At 43.0% G+C, this 12088-nt stretch overlaps 2 protein-coding genes across 2 annotated transcripts; both read left to right on the top strand.

The window, feature by feature from the left end:
• Window positions 1-3287: 3287 nt before the first annotated feature.
• Window positions 3288-5116, top strand: LOC148135345 (histone H2B 7-like). The gene has a single exon (XM_087984891.1). The coding sequence runs from the start codon at window positions 3489-3491 to the stop codon at window positions 3867-3869; it is 381 nt and encodes a 126-aa protein (XP_087841017.1). The 5' UTR covers window positions 3288-3488; the 3' UTR covers window positions 3870-5116.
• Window positions 5117-10681: 5565 nt separating this feature from the next.
• LOC148135346 (histone H2A-like) lies at window positions 10682-12075 on the top strand. The gene has a single exon (XM_087984773.1). The coding sequence runs from the start codon at window positions 11458-11460 to the stop codon at window positions 11941-11943; it is 486 nt and encodes a 161-aa protein (XP_087840899.1). The 5' UTR covers window positions 10682-11457; the 3' UTR covers window positions 11944-12075.
• The last annotated feature ends 13 nt before the right edge of the window (window positions 12076-12088 follow it).

Raw genomic sequence — 12088 nt, forward strand, 5'->3', positions numbered from 1 at the left:
CAGCTCTGATCTCCAGCATCTGCAGACCTCACTTTCTCCCTATTCATATTGCAGTAACTGACAGGGATCCTCCCTATGAAATATTACAAAAAAGGAAGAAAACTGAATGTCATTTTTTGAAATTATCAACATAAGGTTTCCACTACATCCTGAGATATACTTGATGATGTTCCAGAGATTTAGTCACCTTTATGTTTTTTTTAAACACCTCGAGGACCTTCTTTTCTGTCATGCATACTGTTTTCAAGACATCAATATTTTTTCCCACGAGTTCCCTACCCTCCACCATTACAGAATGATAACTAAGTTCATATATACAAATAGGAGAAATACACACATTCACAAACCCAAAACTGACAAGTTCAGATTAATAACTACACTCTCAGATTTACAGAGCAGAAACTGACGGGCACAGCACGATGCCTGCTTTGATGTATTCACAGAGTAGAGTCTGATAGGTACATATGCATGACACAACTCACGCATTCACCTTGCGGAAACTGACAGGTATAGATTAATCACAACACAAAGCAGAAACTACACAGGTAAAATTTGATAACTACGTTCGCATAGGAGAAACCGACCGGTACAGATCCACTCTCACATATTGATATAGCAAACAGAGATTAATTGGCACAGATTAATAACTGCAGTCATGCATTAGTTGGGAAAACACACACATATTTGCATTGTGAAAACTGACATGTCCATGTTGATAACTATATTTGGATGCTCACAGCAAAGACAGATTGATAACTGCACTATATTCACAAAGCAGAGTCTGACAGGAAGAAATTAATAATTTTATTTTGATTTGGACATGGCTGAAACTGACAGCTTTATAAATTGATAACCTCATTCACATATTCACAAGAGAGATACTGACAAGGAATGATTGATAAATACACTCATATATTCACCAAGCAGAAACTGACTGGTAAGTGACTGATAGCAATACTCAATCTCATAGCTGAAACTGCCAGATAGTGCACACATCAACCAATATCATTCACATAGCAAACACTCACATGGACAGATGTATTACTTTCTCAGATATACAGAAGAGACAATGACAGGGACAGATTGGTAATTACACTCCTCTTGTCAATAACAGAAAATCACAGGAACAAATCAATAATAACACTCCCACTTTCACGTAACATAATCTCACAGATACAGTTTGTTAGCTACACTCAATTTCACAGCAGAATCTGAGAGGTGCAGGTTGGTAACTGCCTCACATATTGACTTGGTAGAAACTGGTAGAGGTGGATTCAAACATGCTCACAAATTCACATTGAAGAAACTGACTGGTATATGCAGAGAAGATCTTCTGGCAAGTACAATTTGATAAAGACACTCAACTTTTAATAGAATCTCACATGTATCTGACAGGTACAGAGTGATAAATGTATTTACACATTCTCAAAGCCAAACACTGACAGTTACGGATTGATAACAACACCCTCTCTCATGTAGCAAAAACTGGCAGGGAAATTTGATAACCATACACTCACTTATTCACTTTGCAGAGACTGACAGGAATATTTGTTTTTGATATTCTCATATTTACTCAGCAGAATTGGTCGAGAATAGACTGACAATTACACACATACATATTCAGCAAGAAAAACTGACAGGTATCGATTGGTAACTCCATTTATAGATTCACACAAAGTCTGACGGGGCAGATCAAATGGAAAGAAGGGCTTTCTTGAAGAAGGGCTTATGCCCGAAACGCCGATTCTCCTGTTTCCTGGATGCTGCGCTTTTCCAGCAACACATTTTCAGCTCTGATCTCCAGCATCTGCAGACCTCACTTTCTCCTCAAAGATAAAACCTAAACTCAGATAAACTCATAGATACATAAACTTTGACAAGTACAGATTCATAAGTTCGCTTTTACATTGGAAAGACTGTCAGGAATAGATTGATAAATGCACCTACATGCACAGGGCACAAACTGATCGGTACAGATTGATATCTACATACCTGTATGCACACAGCAGAAAGTGACATGGACAGAGTGATAACTACATTCACATATTTGTTTTGCAACAACTGACAGAGACACATTAATTGACCATCACTTGTTCACATGACCAACCTGACAGGCATAGACTGAAAATGACAGTCTCGTTCACACAGCAGAATCTGATGGGGAGAGATTGATAACAGCACTCTCACATTCACATTGGCTGCAACTGACAGGTACAAATTGATGATAAATGCATTATCAAACCAGAAACAGATTGGTACAGACTATGACTGACACTCTTAGATTAACTGATCAGAAACTGACTGGGACAGGCTGGTAAATAAACTCACACATTTATATTATAGAGACTGACAGGTACATATTACCAGCTGTATCTGAACACATTTCACCATTTATAGCCCATTGACACTTGCACTATTTTGAAGATGGATAGACTGAATTCCCATCCAAAATATACACTCAGGAACTGAAACAAATCTGGAGAAAGGGAGGATTGCAGGTGCTGGAGATCAGAGTTGAGAGTGTACTGATGGAAAAGCACAGCAGGCCAGGCAGCATCCGAGCAGCAGGAGAATTGACATTTTGGGCATAATCCCTTCATCAGGGCTTCCGGATGAAGGGCTTCTGCCTGAAACATCGATTCTCCTGTTCCTCGGAGGCTACCTGGCCTGCTGCGCTTTTCCAGCACTATGTTCTTGACACTGAAAGTAATCATTTGTTTTATTGATTTTCTCTTTTTGTAAAGCGTGTTTATTGGACATTACTCTATTAAAATTCATGTGGTCAGCAGAAAATAAAAGGCACAGGTCACAATAAAAGTTCCCTTTTATTTATGGAGGTAATCAAAGTAAAACTGACAGTGTTACACACACTGGCAGCTATTCTGAGGCATGTATGAATAGTTTGGGCCTATTCTCATTGGAGAATTGAAGACGGATGGGGAACCTTAAGGGGAAAAGAAAACTGAAGGGGGTTGACCGATTAGATGCTGGTAGAATGTCCTTAATCTACAGAGAGTGTAGAGCAAGAAACACAAACAAGATGCAATTGTCAAGTAGTTCCATCATTTCCAGGAGAGAAACACACTCCCTGTCAGATTGCACTGCATTTTGTCACTTGACGACAGAAGTGATGCCAATTTTAAAATGGATGAGAAAGAAAAGAGAGCCATCATTAAAAGATGCAGGATAAATCGGTATTAGGGTCTCACAATTTAGAGTGAGCTCGGAGGTTGATCCCTGCTCAAGATTTCGGTTTGTGTTCCCCATGTCATTGCAGATCCTGATGGATCCACAGTTTCGGATTCTCTGCAGGTCAGCATCGTGTCCCACATGAACCAATGAGAGCAAGGTGAATATTTCCTGTAAGACAGCCAATCAGGAAGCAGGCCTTCCCCATCCCTCATTAGCATGATTGAGGTGGTCAGTGTATAAAAGGCGAGCTCGGAGCCCCCTTTCCCCTTACACTGTGTGTGAAAGTGAGCGGCAGTATGGGGGATGAGAAGAAAGCACAGCCAGTCCCCAAAAAGGGCGCTAAGAAAATGGTCAAGAAGTCGGCAGCGAAGGGCCTCAAGAAGAGGAGGCGGTCGAGGAAGGAAACTTACTCCATCTACATCTACAAAGTGATGAAGCAGGTTCACCCCGACACCGGCATCTCCTCCAAGGCCATGAGCATCATGAACTCGTTCGTCAAAGATATTTTCGAGCGCATCGCGGGGGAAGCTTCCCGCCTGGCCCAGTACAACAAGCGCAGCACCATCAGCTCCCGGGAGATCCAGACCGCCGTGCGGCTGCTGCTGCCCGGGGAGCTGGCTAAGCACGCCGTGTCGGAGGGTACAAAGGCGGTGACCAAGTACACCAGCTCCAAGTGAAGGACACCATTGTACTGACAACAAAAACCCAACGGCTCTTTTAAGGGCCACCTTACACCTTCCGTGAAACAGCTGGACTAGTATAGTTCTGGGTATGTCCGGTTAATGTCTCCACGGTATTTGGGGTTTATGGATATTGTGTCAATGAATGAGTGCCCGCCGACCCTATGCGCGCCTTATTCTCGGATATATTCCTGTATATCCTGTAATCCCTGCCCGGGAGGGAGATCATGTTAAATGCCACAGTCATTTCTCAGCTGCTTCCGCGTTACTCGGATCAGTTCAGGAGCAAAAGCTCCCTGTGGGATATGAACCCCGAGTTTCACTCCCGGCAAACAAAACCACCCGCCGGCAAGCAAGGAAAATGTTTCCCCCTCCGTCCCATTTTACTTGGGTTTTATTTCCAAATCTCCATGCGAGTATTGTCCGGATGCAGAATGCTCGAACTGCTGCCGGTGAGAGCCTTTCAAAATGATCTGCAATAACCCCAGAACAGCAGCAAGACTGGCATCGGAAATGTGGAGCTTTTACTGATCTCTGATCGAGTCCAATAGGGAGGGCAACTTTCACATATTCTCGAAAGGCGGTGTTCGCTGTTAACGCGCCCACGCCGGAGAACGTTATCTGATGTTTGAGCAATATAACCGGGTGCTCTTGAAATGTGAAAGAAATGATTAGTTGCACATTGCAGTGTTTGGCGCCTTTTTTGTTTCCGCTGAGCTTCAAGTTCAGAAAATCCCATTCAAGATCAGAAATGGGCAGATTGAAGTGGGCTAGGGAATGAGGTAAAGGGAGACTATGTAAAGTATACATTTTTAAAGTAGGATTAACTCGAGTATTCGTGCATTCTTCTGTGTTAAAGTCTCACCTTTTCATGACATATTGGCGGGCTTTTCAAATTGGAAAGAAAGCGGTTGATGATGTGGGGCCGGTAGCTTCCGCCTTCCTCACCCTGCCCTCTCCGGATTGGGGAATGGAGCAGCTACCTGTTTGGGAATTGAAACAACGTTGAGGGGATGTTGAAGAGGTTTGAAGAAGAATGTGTGACCTTTAGGGGAAAAGAGAACTTTCTGAAGGGAGTTGGGCAGTAGATGCTGGGAAAATGTCACTGATTAACATTTTATTTTCAAATCTCCATGCGAGTATTGCCCGGATGCAAAATGCTGTAAATGTTACTGTCTGCTGTCAGTGACAAACTTTCAAAATGTAAGGGACACCGTTTAGAATATGAGGCGAAGAAAGAAATGTGGAACTTGCTGATCTTGTTATTATTTCACAGTGAGCCGTTGGTGATGGTTTATGAGCTGAGGTGAAGACATGATAACCATATGTCTTTGTTTTATTAGATAAGGGAGTCTCTGGGTATGGGCAGCAAGCAGGAACATGTGATCATTTCTTCTGACAGAATACACAGAGGCAGATGAAAATACCACAAATGTCTGACTTTTGTGATGGTTTTCCGCTGTGAGATCTCCAACATGACAGAAACCTGAATAAAATAATAACTGTCTGTTAAAAAAGACATATGGTTATCGAGCCTTTACCTAAGCTGATCAACCAGCACTAACGGCTGGCTGTGAAATATAACAAGATCAACAAGTTTCACATTGTTTTCTTCGACAGAAAGCTTCATATTCTAAACTCTGTCCCTTACTCTGGATACATTGTTAATGATTTGGAGATGCTGCTGTTGGGTTGGGGTGTACAAAGTTAAAAATCACACAACACCAGGTAATAGTCCAACAGGTTTAATTGGAAGCACGGGCTTTCGGAGCGATGCTCCTTCATCAGGTGGTTGTGGAATAAACAATTGTAAGACACAGAATTTATAGCAAAAGTTTACAGTGTGATGTAACTGAAATTATACATTGAAAAATACCTTGATTGTTTGTTAAGTCTCTCATCAGTTAGAATGACCATGACAGTTTCACTTCTTTCCGATGTAAATCACAAAACTTTATTTAAAAGTTACATTCTCAGGGTAACTGGTGTCAGGCCAGATAAGATGTTGAAGGTGTTCACCCCCTGTGTTCTGTTGTTGGTGTTGGAATATTTGGACTGATTCTAATCTAAAAAATGAGTTAACAAAGTCTTACATGAATTCATGCAGTTTTTGAGCAAAGTTCAAATTCGCCTCATAATCACAATGCACATATGGGTTTGTGTGTGTGTGTGGCGGGGGGGAAGGTGGTGGGGTGTGTTGTGAGTGTCTGTGAGACAGAGTGTGAGTGGAAAGGTGTCCAAGTCTGTGTGAGGGTGCATGTGTGAGTTTGGGAGTGTGTGTCTGTGTGTGTAAAGGAGTGTGTGTGTTGGAGTGTCCCTGTGTGTATCGTGCAATGGTGGTCACCTGTAGTGTGACATGAACCCAAGGTCCCAGTTGAGGTCCTTCCTGTGGGTACCGAACTTTTACAAAAGGTTTTGGGATTTACATATTAAAGAAGTGAAACTGTCATGGTTATTCTAACAGAAGAGAGACTTAACAAACAATCAAGCTATTTTTCAATGTATAATTTCAGTAACATCACACGAAACTTTTGCTATAAATTCTGTGTCTTGGAATTGTGTTCTCTACAACCACCTGATGAAGAAGCAGTGCTCCAAAAGCTAGTGCTTCCAATTAAACCTGTTGGCCTCTAACCTGGTGTTATGTCATTTTGAACTTTATACTGTTAATCAGTGACATTATTCTTTTCGCCTCAAGGTCATACATTCTTCTTAAAACCTCTTCAACATCTCGTAAATACTCTACAATGCATGACAGAACTAGGAGGCATCATTCTCCATACACTTTAACTGTAACTTCCTGATATCTGTGTACTCACAGATCACATACTGACATATTTAATAACAAGTCTTCATGACTTTAAAAAAATTAACCATGTCTTTCATCAGAAACTTAGATGTTGAGACATTTCCTTGCTCACATGTCAGTGATTTGACAGAAACTCAGTAAAAACAAGACTGAAAACAACAAACTGGCAGTTACAGAATGAAATTCAAAGCAATAAATTGTAAGAATATAATACGACTGTCTATTGACGAGAAACTGACATAAACAGTGTAACAACAGCAGTGACATTGCAGAAGTTGGCATTTGGGAGAGATCGGACAAGCTCGGGCTTTTTTCTTTTAGATGGTAGGAAACTGTGGGAAACCTTGTTGAGGAGTATAAGATCAGGTGAGGCACGGATAGGGTGAATGCACTCAGCCATTTTCCCAGGGTTGGGGAATCGAGGACTAGAGGGCATCATTTTATGGTAAGTGGGGAGAGAATAAAAGGAAACCTGAGAGGCAACATTTTACACAGACAGTAGTACACATATGGAATGAGCTGCCAGCGGAAGTGATTGTATTGGGTACATTAATAACAGTGAAAAGGCATTTGGACACATATGTGGATAGGAAATGTTGGGAAGGTTATGGGCCAAGTGCAGGGAAATGGGGTTAGTGTGGATGGACATTTTGGTCAGTGTGGACCAGTTTGGTCCAAAGGGCCTGTCTCCATACTGCAGGACTCCATGTCTGTATAACGGCTGCACTCTATAATATTGATAGTGACTGCTCTTCCCTAGAAAGCAGAAAAGAAACCTTATTTTCTTTTTATTTCTACAGATAACAAAAGACCTCAGTCAACTGACTGTGTGTGTTCCTGCCAATTGTTGCAGTTTTCTCTCTCAGTCCAAAGACGTACAAATTTGGTAAATTGGCAATTGTCCATTGTGTTCAGGCATTAATAGGTGAGGTGCGTAAGTCATGGGAAAATGCAGGGTTACAGGGATAGAGCAATGGGATCAGTCTGGGTGAGATGGTCTTCAGAGGGTCGGTGTGGATTTGTTGGTTAAAATGGCTGTTCCACAATGTAAGGATTTTATGATATAGGAAGAGTTTGGAGGAATATTGAACAAAGAAAATTTCCAGCCCAGGAACAGGCCCATCGGCCCTCCAAGCCTGAGCTGATCCAAATGTACTGTCTAAACCTGTTGGTCAATTCCTAAGTGTCTATATCCCTCTGCTCCCCACCTAGTCCTGCATCTGTCCAGACACATCTTAAGTGAATCTACCGTGGCTGCCTCTACCACCTCTGCTGGCAACACGTTCCAAACGACTGTCTATTGACGAGAAACTGACATAAACAGTGTAACAACAGCAGTGACATTGCAGAAGTTGGCATTTGGGAGAGATTGGACAAGCTGGGGCTTTTTTCTTTTAGATGGTAGGAAACTGTGGGAAACCTTGTCGAGGAGTATAAGATCAGTTGAGGCACGGATAGGGTGAATGAAATCAGTCATTTTCCCAGGGTTGGGGAATCGAGGACGAGAGGGCATCATTTTATGGTAAGTGGGGAGAGAATAAAAGGAAACCTGAGGGGCAACATTTTACACAGACAGTAGTACACATATGGAATGAGCTGCCTGCGGAAGTGATTGTATTGGGTACATGAATAACAGTGAAAAGGCATTTGGACACATATGTGGATAGGAAATGTATGGGAAGGATATGGGCCAAGTGCAGGGAAATGGGGTTAGTGTGGATGGACATTTTGGTCAGTGTGGACCAGTTTGGTCCAAAGGGCCTGTCTCCATACTGCAGGACTCCATGTCTGTATAACGGCTGCACTCTATAATATTGATAGTGACTGCTCTTCCCTAGAAAGCAGAAAAGAAACATTATTTTCTTTTTATTTCTACAGAAAAACAAAAGACCTCCGTCAACTGACTGTGTGTGTTCCTGCCAATTGTTGCAGTTTTCTCTCTCAGTCCAAAGACGTACAAATTTGGTAAATTGGCAATTGTCCATTGTATTCAGGCATTAATAGGTGAGGTGCGTAAGTCATGGGAAAATGCAGGGTTACAGGGATAGAGCAATGGGATCAGTCTGGGTGAAATGGTCTTCAGAGGGTCGGTGTGGATTTGTTCATTAAAATGGCTGTTCCACAATGTGAGGATTTTATGAGATAGGAAGAGTTTGGAGGGATATTGAACAAAGAACAAAGAAAATTTCCAGCCCAGGAACAGGCCCATCGGCCCTCCAAGCCTGAGCTGATCCAAATGTACTGTCTAAACCTGTTAGGTCAATTCCTAAGTGTCTGTATCCCTCTGCTCCCCACCTACTCATGCATCTGTCCAGACACATCTTAAATGAATCTACCGTGCCTGCCTCTACCAGCTCTGCTGGCAACACGTTCCAAATGACCACCACCCTCTGTGTGAAGTACTTGCTACGTGTATTCCCCATAAACATTCCACCTCTCGCTTTGAAAGCATGACCTGTCGTTATTGAATTCTTCACCCGAGGAAAAAGCTTGTCTCTATCCACCCTGTCTCCACCCTTCATGGTTTTGTAAACCTTAATCAGGTCCCCCCTCAATCTCCTTTTTTCTAGCGAAAATAAAGCAAACTACTCCACCTCTCTTCATAGCTCGCACCTTCCATACCAGGCAACATCCTCGTATACCTTCTCTGCACCCTCTCCAAAGCGTCCACATCCTTTTGGTAATGTGGAGTGCAGAACTGTACACAGTATTTTAAATGCGGCCAAACCAATGTCTTGTACAATTTTAACATTACTTGCCAGCTCTTACACTCAATACCCCATCCGATAAAGGCAAGCATAGTAAATGCCTTCTTGACCACTCTATCCACCTGTGCAGAAACCTTTGGGGTACAATGGACCTGCACTCCCAGATCTCTCTGCCCATCAACATTTCCCAAGACTCTTCCATTCATTGTGTCATTCGCTCCAGAATTAGACTTGCCTAAATGCATCACCTCACATTTGTCTGGATTGAAAGCCATCTGCTACTCTTCCACCAACATCTCCAATCTATGTATATCCTCCTGTATTCTCTGACAGTCCCTTATGCTTTCTCCCATTCCACCAATCTTTGTGTCAACTGCAAACTTGCTGATCATACCAACAGTGCCCTCTTCGAGATCATTTATGTATATTACAAACAACAGTGGCCCCAATACTGACCCCTGTGGAACACCAAGTGTTGGCAGGTGGGACGAGATTGGGTTGGGATATCTGGTCGGCATGGATAGGTTGGACCGAAGGGTCTGTTTCCATGCTGTACATGTCTGTGACTCCATGTCAATGTATAAGGTATGCCTCTTACAATGTGCTGCAGTTATAAATACAAACACAATGTCAACTCGCAGAAGTTGATATTCACAGTTTACGGGTTTGAAAGGTAGGAGGTCTGAGACTGTCGAATATAATATCCGATTAAGTGCACAATTGTAGATATGACCTGAAACAAATCCTCTACAGTAAAACAAGAAGTTACACTACAGAAGGTTTGAGTTACTGTCCAGTAACATACTGACAGACAAGTGAAAACTGAAATAAAGTGAACATAAATGCTGGACATCCCAGGAACAGATGGGCACAAAATGCAGGAATATTTCCAAATCGTGTAAAGTTTGACCACTTCCATCAGTGTTTGATGGAGACAGAATAAACCCCGTCTTGAAGTAACAGTAATTGACTATTACACAGAGGACCAGAGCCTCAATGGACAGATGTTGAGTTAATGCCAAATAAGGCCTCGACAGTTACAAAGTGACATGTCTATAACATGCCAACAGATGTTGGTTAACAGACGTTCACATAAAACCGAGAAATGCTATAAATCCCTACATGGAACTGCAATACTCGTAAATGAAATTGCAAATTATTGAGGCGGGGTGTTGGGTGGATGGGGAGAGGCCTTCATAGACAACCTCTTCCCTGTCGGTAGAAAGACAGCAGATTAAACTCCAGAGACATTTCTCATTTATTTGTTCAAGTTACTAAAACGCCGAGGTGGATTGTTCACATTTAATTTCACTCCTTGCAAACAAAACATAAGCGTCCATATTTTTCAGTCCCACGGACAGATGCCTTTTAACATCTGCATTTTATTTTCATTTCCAATGCGCGGGTTGAATGGAATTTTTCAGAATTGCAATAAAAAGCATTCTTTCAGCTGTCAGTGAGAGGCTTTCAAAGTGAACCGAGATAACACCAAAACAGGTGCCGGACTGAAATGGGAATTGTGGTGCTTGGGCTGAATCTAATCTCCAGCAAGAAGGGAGGAAGACTTTCAAACATAATCTAAAAACGGTGTTTACAGTTGGTACGCTGAGCCGGAAGAACGTTGTGTGCTGTTTTATCAGCATGTCGTGGGTGCTATTGAAATGTGAAGTGAAAAGACAAGTTGCAGACTGCAGTGTTTCACCGGTTTAAGTTTCAGCTTCAAAAACCCATTGTCAAGATCAGAAAAGGATAGATGTGGGTGGGCAAATGAGGGAGACAGAGACCGTGTAAAGTCTACATTGGTATTCTTAAAGGAAATTAACATATAGGATTAGGAATTATTCTTTGTGAAACTTCCTCAATGTTTTGTCCCTGATTTTTCAATCTAAAACATTTTCCTATCTTTAAATTGGCGGGTTTTTCAAATTGGAAAGAAAGCGGTTGATGATGTGGTACCGGCAGGTTCCGCCCTCCACCCCGAGCCCTCTCCGGTTTGGCGAATGAAGCAGAAATCTGATTGGGAATTGAAACCACATTAGGAGATGGTGAACAATGTGACCAATCAGCAATGGCCGCCCCACAATCCCCACCGAAGGTAGAAGAGGCCGCAATGTGGGCGGATTGCAGCATTCTCTGTGTCAGTGCTTGTGAGATTGTGGCAATGTCTGGAAGAGGAAAGGGCAGTGGGGGCAAAGCTCGCAACAAGGCGAGGTCTCGGTCATCCCGGGCTGGCCTGCAGTTCCCGGTGGGCCGTGTTCACAGACACCTGAGAAAGGGCAACTATGCTGAGCGGGTGGGTGCCGGAGCGCCAGTCTATCTGGCTGCGGTGCTGGAGTATCTGGCGGCTGAAGTCCTCGAGTTGGCCGGTAACGCGGCCCGGGACAACAAGAAGACCCGCATCATCCCCAGGCACCTGCAGCTGGCCGTGCGCAACGACGAGGAGCTCAACAAGCTGCTGGGAGGGGTGACCATCGCTCAGGGCGGGGTGCTGCCTAATATCCAGGCCGTGCTGCTGCCCAAGAAATCCGCCGCTGCTGGGCCCGCTAAAAAGTGAAGGCACCATTCTTCAATCTGACAACCCAAAGGCTCTTTTAAGAGCCACCCACAGTATCTGGGAGAGAGAGTAGACCCTGACAGCGAGCCGATTAATTTTGCATTTTAATGCGAAGAGCCCGGCATTTGGTCATTGATCATGAATC

This window comes from Chiloscyllium plagiosum, unplaced genomic scaffold, assembly GCF_037043375.1.
Source record: "Chiloscyllium plagiosum isolate Xiang-an unplaced genomic scaffold, Cpla_swu_hap1 HiC_scaffold_49, whole genome shotgun sequence".
Classification (NCBI taxonomy): domain Eukaryota; kingdom Metazoa; phylum Chordata; class Chondrichthyes; order Orectolobiformes; family Hemiscylliidae; genus Chiloscyllium; species Chiloscyllium plagiosum.